Source organism: Falco peregrinus, chromosome 4, assembly GCF_023634155.1.
Source record: "Falco peregrinus isolate bFalPer1 chromosome 4, bFalPer1.pri, whole genome shotgun sequence".
Classification (NCBI taxonomy): Eukaryota; Metazoa; Chordata; class Aves; order Falconiformes; family Falconidae; genus Falco; species Falco peregrinus.
In genome coordinates, this window is record NC_073724.1 from 7,955,406 (window position 1) to 7,983,276 (window position 27,871).

The 27,871-nt window shown below is 39.7% G+C and overlaps 1 protein-coding gene across 13 annotated transcripts in view; it reads right to left on the minus strand.

The window, feature by feature from the left end:
- Positions 1-27,871, minus strand: part of POU2F1 (POU class 2 homeobox 1) — a 123,060-nt gene that overhangs the window by 16,709 nt on the left and 78,480 nt on the right. For 10 of the 13 annotated variants that reach the window (XR_008747012.1, XR_008747011.1, XR_008747010.1 and 7 more), the window contains 7 exons: positions 27,679-27,858; positions 21,570-21,696; positions 12,039-12,133; positions 9,565-9,738; positions 5,620-5,761; positions 3,334-3,479; positions 2,305-2,484 (listed from right to left, as the gene is read on the minus strand). Coding sequence is in view for 8 of the 13 variants with exons in the window: in XM_055802852.1 (XP_055658827.1) it covers positions 2,305-2,484; positions 3,334-3,479; positions 5,620-5,761; positions 9,565-9,738; positions 12,039-12,133; positions 21,570-21,696; positions 27,679-27,858 (1,044 nt within the window). In the remaining 5 variants the exon portion in view is untranslated. The remainder of the gene's footprint in view (positions 1-2,304; positions 2,485-3,333; positions 3,480-5,619; positions 5,762-9,564; positions 9,739-12,038; positions 12,134-21,569; positions 21,697-27,678; positions 27,859-27,871) is intronic. The other 3 variants (XM_027784624.2, XM_027784622.2, XM_005236039.4) reach the window with 2 other exon arrangements.

Sequence of the window (27,871 nt, forward strand, 5' to 3'; positions counted from 1 at the left end):
TCTTTAAACACCTTTTCAGCTCCAAATCTCTTTCTCCGATTCAACTATTTACATGCCCCAGCACTACCAAAGGTATTTAAGGTAATGTGTTTACATGGATAAAGAGAATAACATTTCACTTTTATTCAACAAAACTATAAGCTCTACTCTGATAAGTTGCCTTGTGCCAAAGGAAGGATCTCTGAATTTTAAAACATTCAAATGACATTAGCTAATTTTACTTGTGGGCAGCTTATGACAAGGAAGCTACAATAAACTGCAGACATTACAGATAAAAAACACCGAAGATTTAAGACTGGAGGAACTAGCTTATGAGGAGAAATGAAATATAAGGTTAGAAAGGACTTTTTATGGACAAGAAATGGTGTCCAACAGTAATATTTGAAGGCTGTTATACATCAATGAGAGAAATGAATCCTTTAGAATTGCCCAAGAGAACATAGCCAAGGATATAGGCTACAGCCTTCCTCCTTTCCCCTCTCTTACCTTAAGTTTATTATCAGAGAAATCTCTCTCATGCTGCTTATCCTCTTATAGGAAGTCAAATGCTTCATGCATTTTAAACAAGACTGGGGCAACTGGGACAGATCTAAAAGCTTTCTGCCCATCTCAAATTGCGTATGAAAGGAGAGCCAGATACATAGTACGCTTCCCACTCATGCAGCCCAGACATCCTATCTGTCATCCGTCCACCGAACAGTTAAGGCCAAGGTCACAATCCGTATTTCAGGACAGTGAATGACCTAGAATACATACAGCTAACCCCGTGGCGGCAATGACTGACTTCAGCCAGCGCAGAAGCAGGCTGCCATCGAAAGGAGCATTCCCCTCCAACCCTCCTTCAGAGCCCTAGCACTGGCGCAGTCACACTGGTTAGCTCGCCAGACTGAAAATTCATCGCTGCTCTTCATAGGGTTAATTTGCACCCAAACTAGTAAACTAAGCCCAGCCGTGCTATGGCCACCTCATCTCCAGAGCTGACACAAGGATCCAACAAAGCACGCAGCCAGGGAAGGAAGGCTGGGGGCAGCTGGGCTGGAACATCCATTTGAGGGGTTGCATGGTCTTAAGAGAAGCTTTCAATGAGTGAAAATGCTTAGTGAAACTGAAAAATGGGAGACTGTGGTTAACACCTTGATTTCTTACATACAATGGCTGGGAAAATTTAAATAAAATTTAAATAGAAGGGAAATTTACATAGGAAAGCTTTGTTAAGTTGCAGTCTGAGTAAACTTGCCTGGTTACTAAAACACACCATCATAAATCTCACTATGTTCTGCTTCAGTAGCAAGCCATGTAACCGTGCTTCCCAATTGTGAAAGAAAAAAAAAAAAAAAAGGAAAAGGAAAAAAAAAAGAAAAAAAAGAAAAAAAAATGAAAATAAGTACATTTAACAGATCCCTTCCCCTGAAACAAAAGGTTGCATGCACACATCCTGAGACAAGGATGAGGGGGAAGAATGACACATCACCAAAATTAATGGTTTAATGAAATACTGGAAGATATTAGCTACTACAGTGATGAGGGTGGAATAAATACTACAAAAGGACAGCTACAGGCTACATAAATTCCACCACATCCCTATAAGCATAGCTACTACGAAATCTAATAGCTGCTGTTTCTATTTATGAAAACAGACCTCCATGGACATTGGTAGCAAAGGAGCTTGATGCATATGTTTTGTTACTCTTATTTTCATGAAGTTTCTGTTTACCTGAGGCAAATACAAGTGTGGGAAATTAATTACATGAGTAATTAGCTTAATTGTTCCTTTGTTCCAAGCCTTTTTTTTTTATATATATATAAATCATTCCTGACTAAAAACGACAACAACGGTATCATCGGATTTGTGTAACTGAAGTCTCCAACTGATACGTTTTACTGCTGCTCATCTACTTATCGGAGCAGCTAAAGTAAGAGGAGAGGGGTAGAGCTGTTATGCATTTTTTTATTACACTTATTTTACGAAAAATGTCTGGGCAAGAGAGGAAATCCAGATATGAACGTTACTCTTTGGAATATGTTCAAAGCAATTAACCCCACCTGCAAATTTGCTAGTCAGAACATTTCCTCATGAGCTGACTAAATCAAGCACCCAAACTGAAGGCCCAGCTAGTGCCTGATTTGTAAGCAATCTCTCTCAGGCAGTCTGCAGGTAGGGTATTTAAGGTGCCAGTAAAATACAGATTTGTGAGAACAGGTCTGCTGTACAAAGAAGGCGGATAGCATGTGCAATTTCCACACTGAGCACCGCAGAACTCTCTCTTCCAGTGATCTCTGCCAACACAGTTTCTTGATTCTTACCAGTGAGGTTGGACAAGGGAAAATTGCTTTGATGGGCGAGCTGCTGGTTCCACCACTGCTGGGTGGGTTGATCCTTTTCTCCTTCTGGCGCCGGTTACAGAACCAAACGCGGATCACCTCCTTCTCCATGTTTAGCTGGTCAGCTATCATGGTGATCTCATCCGAGGTAGGCTTTTGGTTCTGAGAAAAGGAAACAGTACTTGAAGAGCTGTGAAATTACCTTCTGAAGTTTTATATTATAGCTTCTTCTTCAGCAGGCAGACATCTGGATGGGCCATTTATATCAAGAATCTTGTCAGTGGTACACTAGACAGTTATTTTTGTATAATATATATAGAGACAGTATATAATTGATACTTCTGCCCTCCACCTTGTTAGTTACAGGAACGTTTCTACCAATAGTAAGCTGTGTTCCTCAGATGGGTGATGAAGACTAAGCTCACATGCTTCTTTTTGAGAGACGGGATCTGACTTGTGAGTTAATCCTTCAAGAAATTCCCCACCTTGATAAGGAAATCCTTCTATCAGCATCTCGCAAAAAGAAACGGGAGAGATTAACTCTAGCAGTAGCCAAACGAACCCCAAATTGTCTAGACCTGTAATGAAAGACAGGTAGATGGAATGAGCTACTTACAGAGGCTATCTGCCCATACAGCTGCACAAAGTGCCTAACAACAGTAACATGAGGCCAGCTAAAAACCTCACATTATGTATGTTTTACTGTCACTCCATTTATACATCCTCACCAGGTGTAATTGTTTTTTCTTCTTTCTGATGTGCAGAATACCAAGCTTAGATCTACGGCTCAGTATCTCGGAATTCGAATCACAAAGTCAGCAAACTGCAAGAATCAATGAGTGGTTTTGAGGGCTTTTTTTAAGTGATGTTGGCACAGCCTTTGTATTCACCTTATTTAGTACAAGCATTTTCCTAAATAGCACAATAATGGGTTCACTCCAACAGATAGGACTGTTGAAGCCAAGTTTCTTCCTTTCTTTATAGGCTGAGCAAAGCAACAGGATCACTGACCTCCAGGAAACTCTTCTCTAAGGCCACACGTATGTTGGTCTCTATGCTGGTGCGTTTCTTCCTCCTGCGGTTCAAGCCTTCAATCCCCAGCCCTGGAGAATTCAGGGCACTTGGGCTGGAGAGAGTTGAATCAGATGAGAGGTTTTCTGAAAAAAGAGAGCAACATAAATCAGGAGATTTTATTTGAATGCTGTGCAGTCTAAATGCAAGTGTTCTTCACCTGTGCAAGGCATGTTAAAACCCACTCTGTATCTATTTCAGATACGTGGAGATTTCTGGATCACATGCATTAATCATTATACTTGTAAATTACAACATATACTTGAAACTTAAAAGCTACAAGCCCAGAGGGCATGCTCTGCTCCTGTATGCTACCACAGGATCCCTGTTGTAACACCTACACAAAGTTTGTCTCCCTTATCTCATTCCACCCGACACTTATTCACTGCAAGTCACAAGTTTAAGCAAAAAAGCAGTAACTGATATCCGTGAGCCACAGTTGCAAGTCGCAGGCAATTATGGAAAAATCCGAGCAGCCTGAGATTTCTTTTACCCACTCTGCAATACACTGGAGGAAGTTCACAGCCAGCTTCACAGCGTTCGACCTCTTTGGCGATCTTAGCAGACATCCAGTGCTGTGCAGTTCTACTGAACAGCCCACACGTAGTTTCGCTAGGTCTCTAGCTGTCAACCCCTAATCCTGTCTTTTGGGCTCCACAGAAGAGCAAAGAGAGAACACACTCGAACCCACTTTGTAGAAGAAAGTACAAAATAACCAACTGGCAGATTCCAGCAGGGAATTTAAACAAAATGATTAATTGTGGCTGGAGATCCCTCACCGCGCTGGCATTTGTGGGTGATAAGCAGGTGTCAAAGTTCACACTGCCTCAGATCATTCTGGTAGGCTCAAATGAGCAAGTACATTCAGTTCAGTATTTCCTAGAGGTTTCTTTCCCCAGTAATGGCACTCCTAAATGTGCTGAAAGCCCTCTCCATCCTGAAAACCCCACAGAACAAGCCGAGTTCTGTAGCAATAAATTCTCCCACACTCCACGTAATAATGGATCACCGGTATGCTTCTGCCTCCTTTTACCTAAAATTAGCCTTTACAGTCATCTGAACCTTTCGTGCAAAGATTTCCATGAAACTGAATCAGTGCCAAGGACAATGGTTCCCAGCTTCCAGGCTGTGAAGGACCCTGATGCTGTATACAGTCCTTAACTTTACAGATCCAAGTATTCAGGCTAGCAGGAAAAGCAAACCATGACATTCCTGGCACCACTGGACTCTTCCAGTGTTGCTGGAAGGTTTGGGGACCACTGACCTGGGGACTAGAGCACTCAGTGTGAAGATCTTTATGTTTTCTATGACAGATATAGATCTAAAGATAAATCCTGTCAACACAACAGAACGATACTTCCCTGTTTCAATGCAGGACAAATTTTCAACACTGCATCCAATTACTTTCAAAATTTCAGAGAATAATGTAGGTGCCAGCAGAAAGCTCTCTTCATTTTGGTATAAATAGGAAGGCACACATTGTCCCTGCCATCTGTTTAGCAGATCCATCAGTTTTATACTATGTACAGTTGTATACTTGGAAGAAAAAACTGGCTGACAGCAGTCTTCAAAACACTTTCTATCCTAACACCTAGCACCATCATCCACGCTCCTTTTGCTGGTGGGGAGGAAAAAAAAAAGAAAAAAAAAAAAAAGAAAGAACACTGGCAACACTGGCATCATGAATAGCTTATAACCCAGGAAAAAATAATTCTGGAAGGAAAAAGCAAAACCTAACCCACAAAAAACTCTTCCTATGGGGAGAAAGAAAGTGTTTACATGGACCCTTGGAGACAGATGAAAAGAGCGCACATAGGGGTGTGGGAAGAGATGAATGCAATAAGCTCTGCTTACTGAAACCACAAACCATGCAACCCTCTCTACTACACATCTGAAAAAGAAAGCTAGAGGAGGATTAGAAGTTATATGCATTAACATACATGAAAGGGGAAAACCGTGACACGTATTATACCTCACTCCATGCAATTATTCAGCTGGCTGCAGAACACAATTCTGAAAGTTCATATTGGAACGGTTTCGGATGCATACAGGCACATGAAAAGGGAAGTTGGGACCCTTGCTCCTACACCCTTCTTTGTCCCATGGACAGTTACAAAGATTGGTGGCTTCATAAAACCGTAAGGGCACAAACGAAGCAGTTTTTCAGGGTTTTTCACAATCCTACTGATTTTGATAGGCTGGTGAAGAAATACACAACTCATTCACCTGCATCATTGAGCCACTTTTCCAGAAGCGGCTTTAACTTGCACATGTTCTTAAAGCTGAGGTTCAAGGCTTCAAAGCGAGAGATGGTAGTTTGGCTGAAGTCATTTCCATAGAGTTTGCCCATAGCGAGCCCAACATCACCCTGGACAAAGAAAGAGAAAAAATTCACTAACATAGGCACTTCCAAAGCAAGGAATCCTGTCATATTCTTGTGTTCTCTTAGTGACTACACTGCTGCCCGGGATTTCAGTTTCACAGAAACTTGCTCAGCACTACCCAGATTCATGCTAAAGCAAATAATCATAAAGAAATGTCAAACCTCAGTCAGTTTAACCATGTAACTCTTTTCCAGAAAATCCTTGATGCTTTGTCTTCTTAGCATTATCAGTGAGCAGAACATTCCACTGAGTATTAACTTTTTTCTTAGTTCTTTAAAATACATAAAAGCCAAGCTCTTTTTAGGAGCAGGTTTAAGTATCTGCATACTTCACACCAATGAAGAAAAAGTTCAAATAAGCAGAAATGCAGTGAATTAATGTTTTCGAATTAGTAGAAAAGACTTGAAAATATGTCTGCAAACATGTATTACATTTAAATAGGTGCAGAAATATTCTTATCCGAACTTCCAGTATCTGAGATATTGACACTTCCAGTATCAATAGCTGAGGTTCCAACCAAACTTCTCCCCACAGGCACACATTTCAAAGCAGACAAGAACTTGAACCATTTCAAATAATGATTAACTGTAGTCTTCCCTACCCTTACCCATCTGCCAAAAAGCGATCCAGGATATTTACAGACAGATGATCATCTCTTTACATCTGTTACTGCTTTTTAAAAGTCAGTTTTAGCTAGCTATCAGACACTCTGCTTATCCTAATATGTATGTGTGTACATATATATATATATATATATATACACACACACATCTATGTAGTTTACACTTGGAAAGTCTTGTAAAAAAAAAAAAAAAACCCAAACCAAAAAAACCCAAATCCATTCTTGACTGTGGCCCTTAAAAACACCATAATGTTTTCTTGTTTTGTTTTAAAGCTGAAAGGTCCTGCACTTCGTAAAAATTTGATTATTTTCAAGTATGCTATTTGGTCTAAAGTAGTTTAATTTAGATCTTTACTTTTTTAACACAAAGTAGTACGAGAAGTCTAGAAGAAGAGCCTGAAAAGCTTGAGATAGTTAGTGGTGTTTAATTGCAAATGGGTTAGTTGGACTGTGTGTAAAGCTTGCTTTCTTTCTGTTCAGGTCAGAATCACAACCACAGCTTGATACAAATATACTAATAGCATGCAGAGTGGCCATATACAAGCAAGGAAGAAAACAACCTTTGGTAAGCTTAGTAAATTGCGCAGGTTGCATAAAAAAAACATTTTCCTTCCCAGAACAGGACCAGAACAATTGGTTTGTACACCCTTCAATCAGAGGAAACGTGGGAACTCACATTTATACCTCTACCCATATGCCAGGATTCCATGCATTTTAAAACTCATAAATCATTCCAAGAGAAGTAACACGGATGCTCTGCTGGGTTTATGAAGGAGAAAAACTGGCTATGTAAACCATATTTGAAATAAGTTGATTTATGTCTCGGCAGGAAAGAGTTATGAAATTTGCTCCAGTTCCTCGACTAAATTTAATTCTGGTATTTATGTTGTTCTTATGAACGTTTGCCATCTGATTTAAAATAAATAGTTAACCATTTCTTTGTCAATAGTTTTTCAATGCCAAAAGGTGGCAGCATTTCAGCTGCAGGCAAAGGAATTTACGTACTGGGATGAGAATTTTATATATTGGGATGGGCCACTGAAAGGATGGATGGAACACAGGATAAAGGTACCGTATATACAGCTGAGCTACTCTGTAGGTCAAATGAAGCTCCGGTGCTGAATTGAAACTGATTATAAGGTGCATCATTGTCGTGTGTACTGGTCTGTTAAGAAGCCTGAATGGACTAGCAGAGGTAATACCTTTTACAGAATAAAAATAATGTCCAAAATGCTCGCTCACATAGCTTGAATCTGTAACAACCAATTAGCCACATACTAAAATGACACATAATGCTAAGATGCATTATGTTCGTTGCGTCTCTGTATGTCAAACACGGAGATATTTTTAAGGAAAACAATTAAACAAAAGGATTTAAATCCATCAGCCACTTTTCAGGGTGGGAGAAGAGACAAAACTGCTGAAATTCAAAACCTGTTATATTGTTCGCAAGACAGAATGTAGTAAGTGATTAGTTTGCAATGCAAACTAAATCTTACAATTATTTTTGAAAGGCAGGGCTGGCATGAGTCTGAAAAAGCTTACAGTACCACTGGAAATAAATTTCTTTTATCCTCTGAAAGGCAGTCTATTTATCCAACTATAGGAAACCAGAGTAATAGGGGTCTCTTAATTATTATCCAATTACGCAATTAGGCAGAAGTTATTAGAACTGCCTAATTATACACATACAAACTCAGAGTGGCACAGGAATGATCAAATGCAATTTTATCATTTTCTCAAGATTCCTCCTTTTAAAGCTCAAAAGCAAATACTGAAACATAAGCCTGAGCAGTTGCATTCATTTTTCCTCACCGTGAAAATTCACAACAGGATCAATGAAGAAGGGTTAACCCATAACTTAAAAAGTCTAGTTGAGCCTTTACGATCATCTCACAGCAGGGCAGATTAAACATAATAACTAAAGATCTACATGAACCTCCTCACTCAGGCTATAGGGAAGCTATTGTGTTTTACCCTGCTCTGTTCTGCATTACTCTAGCTTTTGTGTGTGTCCATCACCTGTATTTCTGTGCCTCCCTCTAGTGGAAACAAGGGAGGGAAGGAGGCACACATGCCAGCAAAATGCACTTAATTTTACTAAGAACATTCTGTTCTTCAGTTATAATTAAGATGCTGCCAGGAACTTTCATTATGCACTCTGATTTTTCAAACATGTAAGACTTTGCCAGAAAAATAAATCTGACTTCAGCACACACTTAACAGAGTAGGTTTACTTATTCCTGGGGGGAGGAAGGGAGAACAAATCACATATGTTGGATTGACTGCTCTCAGCTCAGACTTTTACATGCCTACTTTGATTTCTGCATGCTATTTCTTCTAGCAAAAACACGCCTGTGCTTACCATCGATTCCTGCCAAAATTAATTGTTTACCTGGACAGATGTTTTAATTTTGCAGGGAAAAAAAATCTTTTTTATATTAATAAGAAAGGACTCTTGAATCCAAGCAGCATTTTCCTTCAACAGAATAATGGAACATATAAATGCACTTTGTACTTTTAATTGTACTCGTCATTCAACCATTTTCACTATGTTAAAGATTACTTTTCTTCGGCTCTATGGGTATTTTTGAGCTTTTAAGCAAGCCAAAACAAACCACAACTCCAGTTCACCTCTGCAAGGAGAGAACTTCAAAGATGACAGTCCTTTCAGGTTTTGTTTAGGAACCTTAGCAAAAGCATTAAGTACAGAAATCATTGATGTTTAATAGGAAAATACATTTGAGAGATAAAACCCCTTTGACATCCAAAGCAACTCCGCAGCTGTGAGATATTTTTTAAACACACAGAGCAGTTAATTGTGCTGTATGATTTTCGGAACTTTGTACTTCTGAAGGCAGCTTTAAAGTGCTTTGTCCCATTCACTTTACATCCTATAGAATGAACAGTGCACATGCAATGACATCTGGAGCTGGTAAATGCACGTACCTGCTGGGAAAATGGCTATGCTTTAAAACCAACAGGGAAGTAAGACGGATGTATGGCTTTTTCTGTCATTTCTTAGAAATCCCCTACATAAAGGCCAGAGCATAACCCTATTTAAGAAGGTTCTCCTAGGAAAAGGTGGAATTGTAGTCTCCCTCCAGACTTAAAAGATGAGACCTCAGATTCCACACTGGCAGGCACTATGGTACGCAGTCTCACCTGAGTGAATCCAAGTTTGATCCGTCTTTGTTTGAAAGTCTTGGCAAACTGCTCAAGCTCCTCAAGGTCACTGGGCTCCTCCAAGCTGGGAGTGTCAATTCGCTTTGGTGTTGACTGGCTCTGTGGAAGTGGCTGAATGGGGGTCGCTGCTATTGTGCGTGTTGGGGTTGCTGGCTATTAAGATAGCAAGGAAAAGATGAAAAATCAGACTTAAAAGAATAATGAGCAAAAATTAAATTACAAAAAGGTGTGTGAGGTTTTGGTGAGAACGACCAATGAATTTGACATTTCCAGCAATCTGAAAGCTCCTCCAATTTATTTATATTCCTCTCAAAAACAAGCAATCACAATCCAGAAAACTGTATTAGTATGACAGCCTTCTAAAGGCTCTGTCAGAACCAATTAAGGAAAAGTAAGAGATGTTCAGTGCAGCAGATAACCAAAACTTGCGCTTGCTACAGAGCTGCTCAAAGAAAGGCTGAACACTCTGACTTGATATAGTTCTATCATTTATAGACAGCTTGGCATTCATCCCCTTTTAATCATTTTAAAATTGAATTTACTGCTTGTGTGAGGTGGCAGATTGTCATCAGCCCAAAAGATTCAAGTCTCCTATTTAATCTTGGAACAGTGAGCACATGCAGGTGCAGCAAATGTGGCAAGTCTCCTCTAACACCATCTCTTGCGCCTGACTCAACTCTTCCAGTAAGAAAGAACTAACTACATCTACCTCTAACCCTTCTGCTGATACTTGCAACAGTAAGAATGAAGGTACTGGTGATAGGAGAAACTAAGCAAAGGCAACCGGCAGAAAATAGTTCCTTTTAGGCCACGCTTTTCTTCTATATAAAAGGCTGATTTTCCAGGAAATCCACACAAGGTTCATCATTCCTCAACACTGGCATACTTCAACATTTTGCTATGCAGCAATAATAAGAATCTGAAAACAAGCTAAGCATCGTGGAAAATATTCACAAGTGAACAAAATATATTAAGACCTGGTATTGCACAGTTCAGTCTTTATGTGCAACAGGAACGTTAGAAACATGTTATAACTCAGCCTTCTTACATGCCATAGATGAACTGAGACGGAGACAAATTGTTTACTCTAGTTAAGTTCTATTCAGTTCGCTGAGGCTTTTAAGTAAAGGTGACTTCATGCTTTTACGTCCTGTACCTGTTTCTGAAACTAGATTCTTTCGGGACAAATAAGAACAGCCCCAAGCCTACGCAACACTACAGTACTGTGCAAAGGTCCAGAGACAGCTGTTCTAAAAGAAATGGACTACATAGAGCCGAGCCTTCCCATAGCTCCTTAGGTTGTTTTTCTCCTGGGTTAGTGCAGTCTTTTGCAGTGCACACCAGATGGTAGAGGGAGGTCAGGATCTATAATTCCATTATGTGAGAAGTAACGTGATCATATATAATCTTTCTAGGGCTGCAGACATGTGTCCCACTGCAAAGGTTTTTAATATTTTTTTTAATTTACATTAAACGTAGTGGGTAATTACTGCAATATGTCTTTACTGACTTCACCCTCTTTACATAGTTTATTTTCTCTTTGTAGCTTTGATACTTCTTTTTAATTGAAGTATAATCTTCAGTAGGGAGTCATGCTGCTGAGCTATGAACTACAGAAGTGAGACAAATTCCATTTTCCACCTGGTACATGAAAAATACTAGAGGTGGTATAATAGAAAAAGTAGTTTTCTAAGACTATGATAGACTAAGGCATCTTATTACAGGCTAAAAAATTCTTATGTGTAACCAAGCTGGCAGGAAGGTACCATATGATATTATGTGGTATTTGAGAAACAGCATGCAGTCATCTACCTAAACTGCACAGTAAAACCCAGAGTGAAGCAAAACTAAATTTGCAGGCATGTGCAACCTTAAAATTGCTTTTCGTACAGTCTGAAAGCTTAATCATAGAGCTTTAGTATTTTAACATATATCTAACAGAATATTTTAATGCATTTCTACAGTCTCTTCACTTTCACAGAAGGTAACCAATAAGACTGGCAATGACTTAGCAATAACAGCAAAATGACTAGGCTACAATAAAGATAGACTACCACTGCAATCTTTAGAAATAAAGTAATCCTCTTTTTGAGCTTTTTAGGTAGTACACACTTGGCTCTTCTGAATGTCAAAAATTTGTAGATTGTCCAAGAAAACCTTACAAGAAACCAAATAATACTCTAGTGACATTAACTCAAGATCTCAATCATGGAAATTTTCAGCTAAAAATAAAAATTTGTAACGTTAAATGAATGAAAAGAGGCACGTTAGGGTAGGAACTACAAACCTGAATTTACTGATGCTTCAGTTCTACTACACTGAATCTATCTAAAAAGACAAACTCACTACTATAGCTACAGTATTTATTCCAGTAACTAACACAAAGGGTCCATTCACTTGCAATAGTTTAAATCCCCTCAAAGCAGCTCATGAACTGTAGAAATAAGCCTGACCTGCGAGGCAAGGGTGATGCTTGGCTGAGACTGCAGGAGGTTGGCTTGGCTTTGCTGAGGTAGTTGCGTTAAGAGATTCTGCGCTTGCAGGAGACCTGGAGAGAGAAAAGGATGGGTTTGGTTTGTCATTTAAAAAGACTAAAGCACAAAATGAGCTGAAACAAAGCTCTCGCCAAATCATGAAAATTACAAAAAAAATCTGAGACGCAAGCCTTTATTTCGTCCCTGCATAGGTATCTTCAGACTTCGGACTTTTCAGTCCAAAACCCTCTTGCATTTTCCTGAAGCATATGTAGCGACAGAAGGGTAGGGTGCTAGTCTCCTCTGCAGAAAGGGTTTGTAATGATCTAGGTTACCCCAGTCCTGTGTGCAGGCATCATTTATTGCCCCTTTCAGCCTGCAGATCTGGGGTAAAACTCTTCCTCTAACCAACAGCTGACCAAGAATTAGGAAGCCATATAAAAATAAACAACTAAGCACTAATCAGATCAAATCCAACAACTGAATACTAATCAAAACCACAAATGTGGCTCCTTTATCACCCTTCCTCCTCTCTGTATCACCCCACACCAGCTGCCTAAGAAGAAGGTAACTTTCTCTGGCAAACTTAAGCAACCCACACCAGAAGATGTTAAAACAAGCCCAGATAACCTCCTCCTGGCTGAAAGAAAGAAGGAATATTTTTGAAAAGTAATCAGAACTTAAAACTTAGGTAAGATAATGAACACTGCTTAAATTGCACAAATAGAATAAACATTATGCTGAATGTATGAAACCTCCTGCTATTATGAAAAAGTGACAACATCAAAGAACAGTTGGGACTAATGCAACCAATATACACAACATGCTGTCATTCTAAAAATAGGCTCCTACAGTCCTCTATTTGCATGGTTTATTAAATATCTCAGGAAAATGAGATATATGCTTGCATCTATGTCTTTCAACTAGAAGCTATTTTCTTTTTTTAATTTTTTTTTTTTTTTTGCGTTTCTAATACTTTTAATAGCTTTTTAAGGGGTAAGAGTGTTGACAAAAATGTACCTCCAGTTAGTCAACTCTCAATTCTGTTGTGACAAATATTACTGTTAATCTTTAGGCAACTTCTGGCTACAACTATCAATTTCCCCCATAATAATCTAAGAACCTAATTAACTAAACCAATAGTTAATAGGCATCTTCAATTTACCAAGTTCCTAAAACCAGGGGAGAACGATGGCACAACAACAGATGGACACTACGGCTACTCAGAGGACAGAACACCAAGTACCACTTAAATTCTGTAGTTTGAGTTCATCACAATCTGTTCTTGTTCATCAACTCGCCAATTAATCAGAGCACACCATTCATGATCATACCTCTTAGCGGAATACAGGTAGGGAACACAGGAATTTAAGACTTCATAAACGCTGACTGAGAAACTGGATGTTTTAGGTGAGGTTAAGGCTATAGGAGACATGAAATGAGGGACTATGATGGGTAAGAAGGAGAAAACATATCCTCAATGAGGGAAAACACAACTACGAGGAATTATCTTCTGACAGGGATGCTATTGTTCACGTTTGGGTTTTTTTTACAAAGCGTTGAATGTGTATTTTAAATAACATGTATTGCTGTCAAAATGTTGAAGACCTACAGAATAAAGCCAGCTGCTTATGCAACATAATGGCACAGCACAGACAACTATGTAAATTTGCTTTGCACCACATAATCAACATGTTCCAGCTGTGGTTTTGAAAAGCCACAGCAAGGGAACGGAGCAGCTTAAGGAACCTCCAAGACATCTACCTATGACAGCTACAACGCAAATATTTGTTCACTTGAAAGATTATTTCCGCTGCCCAAATCTAAATATTAATGAGCGAACAGACATCTATCTCTACAGCGAAGAGGTTCTGACCTTCATTTAGTGACAGTGAATTTTAACTGACAAGTTGAAATAGAAAGGGGCAAGCCATCACACCGACACTGCAGAGCGGCTGACCAACCATGAGAAAACAATTAGGCAGCTGACAGTAACCACATTTGACCTCGGGTCCACTGGTAGGTAACACCATTGATCATAAGTTACTGACTCATCTTATGACTGTAATCAGAGTAATCAGGACTGTCCTTCTGTGATTTTTTTTTTTTTTTTTTTTTTTGTTCTCAAAGAAATCCCAAAGGATGTTCTTCTGGCAATAACACTTTTGCTGAAGAGCACAAGATGACTACACTCTTCCTCATCTTATTCTCACTCATACGTTCTGAAGTAATTATTGCCGAAGGACGGTGTAAAATATTCTGCATGTGTTCCAATGTGTTCCATCGACTCAAGTTTTTACATCATTTTATCCTATTTAAGAAATACTGACACAAGGTGTCTTGAGCAAAAACCAGAGAAAGAACAAGTTAGTTCAACCTCCAGCTGCCTGAAGCCCAGGGGGTGGGGAAAGCAGCTGAATTACCGATTTCCAGCCTTTTCGGCCAGTTGCCATGCACATCCTTTGGACTCCTGTTGATTCCATGGGTGGGCAGCTGCAGTTTCCCACTTTTCAGACATGACTTGTACTAGTCTAAACTCCACTGTAGAGCAAGGCCTCAAGGACGAGAGTCTGAGCACTGTTAGCCGTATGAACAGAGACCTGTTAGGACTTGTAGGGCATAAGCCCTGGGAACAAAGGAACAAGTTAACAGCAGACTCTTGAACCACAGCGGTTGAGATGACAACCAGAGGACAAGGAGGGACATACAGCAAGATAAGGGAACCAATAGTGCTGATAAGCAACTTTGTTACTTCACCAAAGCCAAGTAGGAAAAAAACCCCTAATCTTAGAATAAAGATTGTTGCTAAGATAAGATAGACTAATCAGTACCTATTGTTTAAATGACATGTCTTAGAAGATAACCAATCTGTGTAGTTCACGCTTAAGATTTAACCAACCAGTGTCTAACATGTAGAAGGTACAAACGTATATTAATGTAAAAGAATCACTAATAAATCGACATCTTACTTGCATCAAGCTACGTCCCGTCTCTTCATCTGCCGCACTCCACCTTCATTTTTTTTTCTGAGAAGAAACTACTGGTCCCCACTTTGGTCCAAGATAACTTCAGTGACTTAAGTTACTAGGGCATATAGCAGCCTTTTAAATAAGAGTTTAAGTCCAAAACTGCAACTTTTAGGTAACTGCTGAGATACTGGTGTTTGATCTGCTGTTTTCTTAGGGACTTATACCGGCATCAATACCATTTAACACCTTTATTACCAATAAGGCTGATGGCACAAAATATATTCTCAGCATGTCTGCAGACGATACCAAACACAGGGAAAGCAGTCAACAGGGTAGAAGTCATGGTCTAGACAGGCTGGACAAATGAAACCTCATGATGGCCAATGCAGGAAAATGCAAATCCTGCACGGGGGACTGGAATAACCCTGTGCAGCAATACAGGGTGGGCACTGGCTGGCTAGGAAGCAGTTTCACAGCAAAAAGACCTGGGGGTCCTGGAGGACAAGAAGACGAACACGAGCCAGCAGCGTGCCCTTACAATACAGCCAGCCAGCCACATCCCGGGCTGTATTCACACGCGTGCAGCCAGCAGGTCAAGGGCTGTGATTCTTCCCCTCCACTCGGCACGTGTAAGACCACATCTGGAGTACTGTGTTCAGCTTGGGTTTCCCAGCATGACACAATGACATCCCGGATTGTGTACCTTCAAGGCCCACCAGGGTGGCTAACAGGCTGGAACACCCATACAAGAAATGGCTAAGCCAGCTGGTTTGTTCAGCCTTATGAGAAGGCTAAGGTGAGGTGCTATTGCTGTCTTCAAAGACAGAAATGAATTCTTCTTGAGGGTGCACAGTAATGAGACGCAACAGACCTAAGCTGGAACATGGGAAACTCCCAACAAAATATAAGGGAACTATTTATTTACCATGAGAGTGGTCAACTATTGGGGCAGGTACTTGAAGAGGTTGCAGAACCTCCAGACTCAAGAGATAGTCAAACTCAACTGGCTGAGGTGCTGAGTACTTTGCTGTAATTGAACCTGCTTTGAGCAATAATACATGACCTCTAGAGGTCCCTTCCACCTACATGATTTTTTTGAATCTACAGAAACTAATCTTGTACTTGTATATTTAATTTTACAGAGGTAGTATTTCTAACCCTCTGCTTTGGGCTCTAAGAGGCCAGTGGTATTCCTGCATTAAATATGGCATACAAATCACCTATGTGATGCTCCAAAAGAATGACTGCATGAAGGCAGACAAGGATTTATGCAAAAGTATGACACTTTAGAGGTATTTATTTTTTTTTAATAGTTAAAGTAAATGCATCTACTATCATCCAGGACTTTTCCTGTAATGTCTACGAGTAGCATGAATAATGGTTCAAGCCAAAAACTCTTCCTGCCAGCCAACAGTCCCCAAGGACTGAACTGGGGTTCAGTTTTCACTGCCTAAAATTAAACAAAAGATAAAACAAACGTTCAAGCGCAGATTTTTTCAGCATAATTTTAAAAAAGTTTGCCCTGAAGCATAATACATAATTCATCCCTAACTGATCTTCCAAACAGTGAATTTTTTGATTTAAGAAGAACTTGACTGCTTTTTCTCTGCCAAAACTATTCATCTTCTCACAGACACATCCTGGAATTCAGCTTGCAAGACAAAGCCATTACAATGTCATAATTTGATTAACTGGAAACAACTGAAAGGCAAGAAGGAAGGGTGCTACACCACATATTAAACACAGTGCCATTTGATCAACTTTGTTGACCACTGTTGATGCAAAGAAACTTCTGGGCACTTTGATGTACCTCACTGTATCAAACCCAGATCAGATCTTCCAAAATGGGGACCTGTACTTGGAATTATATTGGGATCCAACACAGAGGAGAAAGTACTAATCTATGCATGCCTACAAATCTGTTCCACTGCAATGTTAAGCTGCTGCACCTTTTTCAGTATTCAGACCTTCAAGGTCAGTTCAAGAACACGACACGCGCTGAAGTTGGTGAACTGCAGTTTTGAAGAGTACCAGTTCAGTGACCCACGCAAAGAAGCTGCCACAGTACTTCAATGAAAGTCAACATGTTTACTGATTGATGCTGTTCAAACGGTTAGAAGCAAAGACTTAATTTTTCAAGGAGGACAGTAAATATTAAGCACTTAATACGTATCTTAGTAATGGCTATTTGCAGCACAAGGGAAAAAGTCATCATTTAAGCCACTTCTTCCAAGTTCTTCCTCATTCCACTTCAAGCTCTCCACCCTTATTTTGGGGAATGAGCTTGAGTCAGCTACATTTTATTCAACTGCTGTGTCAGCAAATATGCTGTCATTAAGAGTCTCTTGACAATGAAGAGCTGGCTCTCCCCATCTGCATACTGAGGGGACCAAAGCACTTTCACCTGGTTCACACAGCATTTTACTAACAGAATGAGGAGTCCTGGAAGGGCAGCGCAGGTGCATGGTCTCAGATGATTGCCCATTTGTTGTCCATCAGACACTTGTCCATTACAAATTTGATGCCTCTGAGAAGAAACACAGGTAATTTCAGGCACCTTCCCCCATTCTCACGCTGGGTGAGCGAGCTGCACTCTGATTTATGGTATCAGAGGCCGTCAGGGTAGATACCAGCATTCACTATCCCACTTTAAAACTGTGGTTTAGCAGATTTTTTTAATTATACGAGTTAAGTCTGTAGAACAAGAACACAAGAAGAGAACAGGACTGGATTTAGCCTGTTACCATCACCCCAGGTATTTTTACAATTAAAAAGATTTGTTTTTTATATTTATATATATAAGTTTTATTATTATAAAATAAATAATGTTTTTAATAATAAACAGCAACAATCCTTAAGAATAGGTAGGCCCAGTTTCAATGTTTAAAACTGACTAGTAGCTTGTCTTTCATGTTTGCCTTTCTGGATACTTTATAAGTACTGTTTCTAAACCTCCTTGACAATGCAGTCTTTTCTCAAATCTTAACAACTTCTGTTTGCAAGATTAATTTAAATGAAATGCAGCACCATTTCCCCTCTCCATTCAGATTTTTACCGATACAATTTTTACTGGCAACATCCTCTGAGTAGAAAGGCGAATGGTCATCTGATGAGGCTAATATTTTTAAGAAGCAGCTGTAACTGTAGTAAAGGATGTTGAATTGATTATCCTAAGACAGATCTATTAGATACAAGAACAGATACAAGAGGTATAAAGACTGTACAAGGTGCTATATTCCTGCCTGTGACTTTAATAATATGGGGATGATAATTACTCCAAAAAGAAGAAAGTGTTGCAAATTTCTATTCCCACTCAATCTTCTGTATATCTGCTGAGGCTTGAAACAATTCAGTTATGACGTCACCTATCACCAGCCACGAAAAACAGGAACTTTACAATTTGCTTCACGTAAGCCACTGAATAACCAGAAATCATGTGGAAAACGAAGATGACTACATTAAACATATGACAGTGGATTTATAGGAAGAATTTCACATCTGCTGCTATGAGCTATAATGTGTGTTGAAGACAGACAGCAGAATAGCTTCCTAATTGTTGATTAATATTTTAAGCACTGAATTTTCTAAACTTTCTAAAATTCATCATGACATTCAACCCCTTCCAAGAATCTAAATATGATTGCTGATGATTGCATTACTCTGCGCCCCATCACCCCTTCAAGTAGAAGAAGCTTTTCTCTACCAAATGTTTACCTGTCTTCTATGATCTTGCTCAGAGATACAATTCTTCGCTTATTTTCCTCAAAACTATTCTCTTGTATTAAAAAGAACATTCCTCATTTACATGACTACCTGGCATGTACAAAATGTAAATGCTGTAAAGCACTAGATTTCTTTCAGAAAATTGATAAATAAATCTGAATTTTCTTTTTAGTTATTAAATGAGTACATAAAGCTGCATGCAGTACCAATGACATCTAAAAAATCTGAATGCCAGTTGGTTTTAAAGAAAGGCTCTATGTTGGCTTCTTCAGAATATTTATTGTTTTACGAAGTTGACTAATGGAGCAATAGGACAAGAACAACATGGAAAAGTCAGCTGCAACAGCAAATAACAGAATAAAAATAGACACTTTCTCAATCTTTCTCATAAATAATAACATACTGTTTGAGATCATCTAACAATAACCATGAAATACTGCAAAAAGCCATACCAAAAAGTGATATAAGGGGTATTATGGCGTACATGTTGCTTTATCATTGAGTGCTCATGAAGAAAATTAGATCCATTCAAGCATTTCAGTTTGGAAGGTTGTCACACACTAATGGCCTATGGTCAAAATACAGAATATAAATCTTCCTACATTTTTGAGCTATTCAGTTGTCCAGGCTGCACATTACCAGTAAAACATGGTGTTTCTACACACACAGCGTCACTGATGACAGCAATATGCAGGTCTTAAATTGCAGCGAAGAAATCATTTTCAGAGATGGCCCCTGGAAAAAGTACTATGGAAAGCTCTTCTGGTAGTTACTCTACTTCAGAAGGCTTTAAACAAACAAACAAAAAGCCTTCCTTCCTTTCTATAATGCAAACAACTCATTTTGAGAGATGAATATAATTTGCTTCTGTTAGTTTCTTTTTTCAAGAAGCATCTTCAGAGATATTTTAGAAAACCAGCAGAAGTTATCTGAAAAATACAGGCAGACACTAATACCAGTGAGTTTTTCAAAACAATGATTTTGTGCTTGCTTGCCATTTCCTTAAAACATCTATTATAAAGAAACCTTGGACTAAATTTTGGTGAAGTTTAATTTCTTCTAGGAGAGTATGTTAAGCTTGTAAGTTCTGCTTAATTTTAAGAAACTAGTACATCACCAAATGCCTCCATGAATAATCTTTTTAGCCATTTTCTACCAGTGCTGATACAAAACTTCTCCTAAATCAAATCCAATTAAAAGAAGTTAATTTTTACTAATTCTTTATTCAAAAAGCAAGAGAGCTTCAGCATAATTGAAAGCCAGTTCTATCCAAGTCGTAGTATACAAGGAGGAACGACGCATGAAAAACATTGAAAGCAACAGAAGAAAATGGGGTGCTAAAAGCTGCTTTTATAGGACATCCAGGCTCTAGAAGACTCTTCAAGCATAACAGGATTTGCCTTTTGAGTAAGAAACTTTGGATTACCAGACCTGAACAACTGAGTAGAGTTCATGTAGAAGAGAAAACGGGGGAAAAAAGACCACTGGAGTATATCACCGTAAGAGGTCATGGCTAAATGCAGTTTCCTGTGGTTGTCAACAAATGGGGTGCAACCAGTACCATGATGTATTGCAACTTGAACACGTTAGTACATAGAGCAAAGTTACTGTACAACATCTTAACTGGTCTGGCACACTACCACCTACCACTGCCCTGGGTTTGCCTTCAGCATGTAAGCCATACCTAGTGTAGCACTAAACTAGTATTTCCAAGAGTTGTTATATAAGATCAAGCCTTCTAGCTCTTTTGCCAATGTGTAATTAGTATTTTGGTTTATTACAAAATTCACTGTAACCTCTTTAGGCTTAAGGACTTTTCCCCGCTCACACAAGGACTCTTGATTTTGTAATCTTTTTCTAGTCTGTCCTGGTTTTGGCTGGGATAGAGTTAATTTTCTTCCCACTAGCTGGTACAGTGCTCTGTTTTGGATTTAGGGTGAGAATAATGTTGACAGCACACTGATGTTTTAGTTGTTGCTAAAGCAGTATTTACACTAAGTCAAGGACATTTCAGCTTCTCACACCACCCCACCAGCAAGTAGGCTGAGAGGCAGAAGAAGCTGGAGAAGACACCTTCAGGACAGCTGACCCAAACCGGCCAAAGGGATATTCTATACCATATGACATCATGCTCAGTATATAAACTAGGGAGAGAGCTGGACAGGTGCTGCTGCCTCGGAACAGGCTAGGCATCATTTGGCAGGTGGTGAGCAACTGCATTATGCATCACTTGTTTTGTATATTCTAATTCTATTATTGTTGTTGTTGTTATTTCCCCTTCCATTTCTGCCCTATTAGACTGTCTTCATCTCAACCCACAAATTTTACTCTTTTGTTCTCAATTCTCTCCCCCATCCTGCTGTGGAGGAAGGGGGAGGGAGGGAGCAGCTGTGTGGTGTTCAGCTACCTGCCAGGTTAAACATGACACAGTCTTGGAATTTTGTAGCCCTTTTAGCGCTGACTTAATTCAGACAGTCCACACCCCCTCCAGGTCTCCACCTCCTAAGATTCTGCTCTGAGAGTTGTCTTCTCCAAGTTGTCTTCCTCAGACGCTGCAGTATTTCCCAGGAGGCCCTGTTGTTAACAAATGCTCCCATGACATGATCTCTGGATGGATCCTCAATGAGAAGTGAGCTTTACACAAACTCTGACAAGGTCTAACACCCAGAAAGGGACACCTGTTAGAATCTCCTATTTGCGATACCGTTACTTCTCCTAGGGAGTATCAACAGTTAGTGAAGGTGTATGAACCACCTGAGTTTCACATTCTCCTCTAAAAAGCTACGTATGATTTTCTTTTCTGGCAAGGAGCACTTACCCTGCTGCCCCTGCGGTGTTTGTGAGATGATGAACTGTGCTGGCTGCAAGTTGGTTGTTGGATGCACCAACACAAACTGTTGCAGGTTGAGATTCTGCTGCTGAAGCTGCTGCAAGTGCTGCAAATCCTTAAGCAAACGGGAAGGGGGGGGTGTGGGGGGGGGAAAGAAGGAAAAAGAAAAAAGAAGAAAAAAAAATGAAATGAAAGAGCTGTGTGTTAGACATTTCAGTCAGCCATGACCCCCAATGTAACCAGATTTCCTATCAACCAGTTACAGTGTAACATTTAGAGATAAAAGTGGATGTCAAACACAGCAGTCATGCTACTGAATATCCTTTTGGCTGGCAACCTGAATTTCACTGTCCTTCATAAAACCAAAAATCATTTACCAAATAACCCAGCAAAACATTTCCAACACTGTTCTGCTTTAAAAAATAATAACAATTTAAAAAAATTAAATCAATCTCCCTCCTCCCAAATGGAAGTGTTTTCCAAAATTTTTGACTTATCAGCACCCCAAATTTCACAGACTTATTTTTTGAGTATGCAACTCTGCTACAAAATTCACTGTTGACAAATCAAGCATATTAGCTGGGAGCTGGTTTTGTTTATAAAAACAACAATCTGCAATTACCATTCTAATCAGCAACAGGAAAGCAAAAAATTACAGATTCCTAGTTTGCACTCTGGTTGTTCAGGTCAAATTTCAGGAAGTAGCCAACGCAAACAGTAAATAAATATATTTGATTAGTTCTGAGACAAATCACAATAAGCTTAATAGACATGGCTATAATTAAAGGTTAAAAAGAATAACCCAAAACATCGCACTATTGTAGAACCCTACTTCTATGTATTTAAACCATTCAGAAGTATTAATTTTCTATAATTAAATGACTGGTCTCAATGTAAATGCTAATCTCTGAGAAAATGAACCATCAAGAAAAATGCTTCAACTTGCTGTTTAGCTGGAGAATGAAAACACAGAGAACTGCTTGAAAATATTTTCCCCAAACTAGTCTTTTTCTTTCCATATTCTCCAAACGGGACAGTAACAAGAGCAACCACAATTTGAAAACTGAAGCACGATGTGAAGCCAGCCAACACAGCAGATGTAATCTATAAAAACTATCTCTAGATGTGTAGAATCTTTCCATCCTTCTGAGAAGTTGTTTCAAAATACCCGCCAAGCAGATGGATAAAAGCCTGAAATGTTGCCCACACTTACAACTTCCCCTTAAACAAACCAAACCAACCAAACGAGAAACCTCCTAAATCTCTATTTCAGACAAGTTACTCAGATACTGGGCGGGGGGGAGTACCTGTTTGCAGCCAGACACACACACCCCTGCTGGGTCCAGTATCAGATGAGCCTAACAAGGCCAGTTTGCTCCTAAACTATGGTCAATCCGACTGCTTGCATAGAGCTGCTGGGTTTAACAAACTTCCTAACACACTTGAGCTGAAGTGAGCCAGGCTAACAAAGACCTGCTTCTTAAGGGCAGTAAAGCAGCCCCCCCCCCAGCATTTTGGCTGATGCAGGTTACTGAGCACTCAGCCAAGCTGCTCAGCCAGCAGATGTGAAAGGCCATTAACTGCCAGCAATGGAGATGGTGATGGGAAGTTAAGACGAAGTGACAAGGATAACGTTTTATTTACACAACACAACCATTTGCAGAATGTAGTTACCTGTCTATGACCTTATATTATTTTAAAACCCTTAAACCAAGACTTAAAAGCTGCAACAATCTCCTCCTGGGGAAGAGGGGTGGGAGTGTCAGTGGGTGGAAAGGAAGACTGGGGGGAGGCAGGAGGAAAAAAAAAAAAAAAAATAGAGTCCATTGATTTATGAGACCATAGACATGCATTATAAGAAAACAACTACTTAACCTGCATTACAAAGACACTGGCCATCCATCATTTAGGCAACTTGGCCACGTTAAGTCAAAAGCATGCAGTGTAATATGGCAGACAGACCCCAGCTGGATTGACCAAGCAATGCTCTTTTATGAAATGGAAAACTTTTGTTTTATGAGAGAACAGTAAGATTTTAAGACATGTCCCCCAGCACAAGAGTGTGTGTTTTGAAAGCTGATAGTATTGTTTGCCTTCAGAAAATTTGAGTAGTGCTGCAACCATTCCTATGAAATTGAGGCCAATTTCCTTCCTTTAAAAAAAAAACAAACAAAACAAAACAAACAAAAAAAAACCCCACAAAAACAAAAAAAAACCAAAACACCACACACCACCAGAGTGCTGCTCCAGTTTTTCCCAGGAACTCCATGTTTCTTCCGACTTCGTATCATCAAGTTACATTAGTCAGAATGCTCCTATAAACTTGAGCCCAACGCAACATGGACCTCTACTAATTTATTCATCAATTTTTAGTGCTCTACTGGGTACCTCTGCAGACGGAGCAACCCCTCCAGCACAGAGGCACTCACACTGAATCGGATGCACAGACTAGATGCAGAGGAAGAAACAGAAAGAGTAGGACAAGGTGACTCAGGCTGTGAGCGGTGGGTGGAAGAAAAAAAAATGAAGAGAGGCCAAAGGATGAAAATAGAAGCGGGTAAGAGAAAAAGCAGAAACACGAAAGGAAGAGTTGGAAAGAAATTTTTGAAGGAAAAGGGTATGGACAGAAACGCAGATAGGTTGGTTGAGGATCTCCCCTACCAAAAGCAAAATAATGAAACCCCCAGATGACAGAGTAGATCTCAGATGATCTGGAGAAGCATCACAGAAGATGGAGTTACATACAAGGAAGAATACAAAGAAACAGAAGCAGTGTATTTCTAAGATCAAAGAAGGAGAGCTTTTTGTTTAAGACTATAGTATTCATAACACAGGGCAGCCAGCTAAGACATGACAGCTCTTATCATCAGACTCTTACACTTTAATATGAGAAAACTGGTTTTAAATTGAGGCCTCAGGGATAACTGGTATAAGCAATCTTATTCTGTGCATCTGCCTTGGTAAATGGAATGTTGGCTGATTCTTGTTTAAATACAGAAATATAATTCTGTAACGCAGAATGGAAACGATACCTCCAAGGCTAATCACTCTTAAATAGCCCTACCAGCCCCTGAAATTCATTTGAAATTCAACTTTATTTGTACCTTGGGAAAGTTTTATTATTTAGTTAATTGTAGCATTACAATGAATCTCCCAATAGCAACCATGCGAACAACCCCGACACTGTTTTCCTATACTGCTTTTTTTTGTCCTCAATGGTAAAATCTGTATACTAGCACAAGCACATATAAAGAGATGGGAAGAATTTTGGGGAAACAAGCATGTCTTCATGCTGCCTGACAATGTAGAAAGATCAGAAAAATCTGCCAAGTGCTACATCTTGATGTGAGGAAGGCTTTTTTTTTTTTTTTTTTTTTTAAATAATCTAAAGTTCTAAATTCAATGCCATTATCTCTAGTTACAACTTCAGTACAAACTTAAGCATCTCTGTCATTTTGTGGTTTACATCATATAAATGCTGATCATGGATCCTGAAAACAAGTAAAGTTTACAAAGGACTCCAAAACTTGGTACAACTGTTCGGTGACAACTGAGCATCAGCCTGGCAGCAGCACCAACACCTAACCAGACTGCTACAGCAGATACCTTACATTAACTGCAGTACACATTAAAGAAGTCATGCTTGTGCAATTAGTTAATTAAAATAAATATGGTAATCCCCCTGTTGCAGAGACCTGTCACGTTAATCAATTATTCAAAAATCATCAGTTAAAACAAACATTCAGCTATTTGTGCAATCAGCTATATGTTTACAATAGCAACACAAACAAAGCTGAGCACCGTTTATAAATTGTTGTCAAGATGGATGAAAAAGCATGGTGCTATCCACCTACAAATCCAGATGGCAGAAGTCTTCCATAAAGTACCTAAATTATACCAAACACCTGCACAAATTATGCCCTACACTTCCATTGGAGGAAGCTAACAAGATTTTCATCCAAGCTACATTTATATATGGAAATCAGCTACCCTAAAAGAAATTGTGACGTCAAACATTTAAGTAATTAGGAATACCAGGAAACAAGTAAAACTTTGATTTATTCCCCTTGTGCAACAAATACACGTTATATGGTGGCAACTACACGATCACAGGCTATTTTTCATAGATCCTTTAGCTCATTCACACACACAAACCAGACAATGCTCAGTTCAGAAGCTCCTATTTGACGGCACATGCCTAATCTTTTCAACTCTTCTCAAACACTTCTCTGAAGACTTTGTAAGTTCTGGAGAAAACCCCAGCACTAAATTAGTAATTGTAAATGCTTCACAGATTTTCATAGCTTCTCACTGAAGTGGAAGAGCAGGATTAGCAACATCTCACACACGCACAACAATGCCTTCAAAAGTGTCCACTATTTGGTGGCGTATTTAAAAAATTTAAAGCCATAAAGTTCAAGGTACAGATTTTATTAATATGAAATTGTAATGCTCTGCACTTCAGTAAAGAAGACCTTGCTGCCTTAAGCTGCACACCTGGAAGACAAGAGGCACACACCTGTGGATCACTTACACTTAGGTTAAAAGACTCACGTAATGCCAAATGGGAACTCTGTGACAGATGCATGGAGAGATGTCAGAAGCTAACCATCAGCTTCCTTGACAAGGATATTTCCCATCCTTTTCTTGAAATTTGCCTCTATTATTGGCTACAGACAAAGGCTTAACAAAATTAAGAGATGGTCTTGGGAGTAACAAGTTTCTTTGCATGCTACATCCTTGTGTCGTCTCCAGATCACGATGGCAAAGTGAGATCCTTTGCTAAAAGAAGTATTAATATCTGGTCACAGGACTCATCACAGTGCACCAAGAGGCTCAATGTGAGCGGTCTGTGGGCAATGTCAGTACCGGCCCTTTAAATGTGGGATGGCATCACACTGGCCTCTGTAAGCACAGCCAGAGAGGTCAGAACATTTAGACCAACACCCCAGAAGTTTGCCGCTTCAGCTAATAAAAAACTGGTAACAAAACCTGGTTGTTGCTCAGCTAGTGGACTAGCACAATAAAAGAACAGCACGTTTCACCAATGGAGTTCACAGATAATTGTAACATTTCCGTTCTTTTACTTAATCAACTCATCTTCACTTTTTAGACACTTCCTCTCAGTTGAATGCAAGCGAAAATAGTCTGAATAAAAAGCATCAGACAGTCTTAAAGAACCTGCTCACTCTATGAAGCAGCAACTTTGGAGATTACATACCCAATATACTTTGCATAGCTAGACTAACCCACGTGAAATATTTATGTACTGAGAACCTTAATCCATGGAAAGATGGACCTCAGCATCAGAAACACAATCACCTATTAGCAGTACTCAAGATGCCTGCGCTGCACATTTGGTTACCCTGTCCAGAAGTCTAAGGAAGTTTCTACACTACGTACAGTAAGCATAAGAGTCAGTGGTGCTGCATCCTCCACACTGAGTTAAGCCAATCCTGGAAGAACCAGGAGCATCTTTGCTGTCCCTAGTACGCAGAACTTCCTTGGCAAGCAGTTCTTCAGAATTAACGAGTCTTTAGTGGCAGACCATAGAACTGGAAAGATTCCGACACCAGACTCATTCTGGCAGGTTTATCTCTAGACACAGAAGAGTGCCCCCTCTTTGTCACTGAACTCTGAGCATTAAGCACCAAGCCAAAACAGCACACGAATGTGTCAAGTCAAACTGCCTTTCTTCAGCTCTACCATTTTGCTGTTTGGACCTAACAAGCATCCTTTTGATACGCACGTATCCCTTCCCATCCATACAGGTCTCGCCAAGAGTCATTTCTATGGGCATCTTTCCATACCCCCGTTTCTGCTTTCTCAAGCTAACAACAAGGAGGAAAACTCAGAAAAAACAGCATCTGCTCAGATTCAGGAACAAACTCAGAAGCCCAGTGGAACTGATAAGCAGCTGGTACGCGTTCTTTGCTAAAACTATCAACTTCAACCTCATCAGCTAAGGATGCATGAGGAAAGACCAACAGTGCTCAAGGACTCTAGAAACTCACTGAATAAGGAATAAAAATATTATTTGAATGATGCGATTAGTCAAACCTCTTTATTTTCCACCCTCTCAAGCCTCAAGGCTCACCTGTGCAATCTGTATTGGCTGAGATAGAGGGATCTGCGTCATCGGCGTTGCAGCAGAGGCCGAGATGGTGGCACCAGCAGCGCTGTGCTGCTGACTGGCTGAATGCTGCACTGCAGCCGCCAGCAACTGTGCCTGCGCCTGTTGTAGCAATAACTGTTGCTGGGCTGGCGTCAACGTGAGCTATAAATAATTA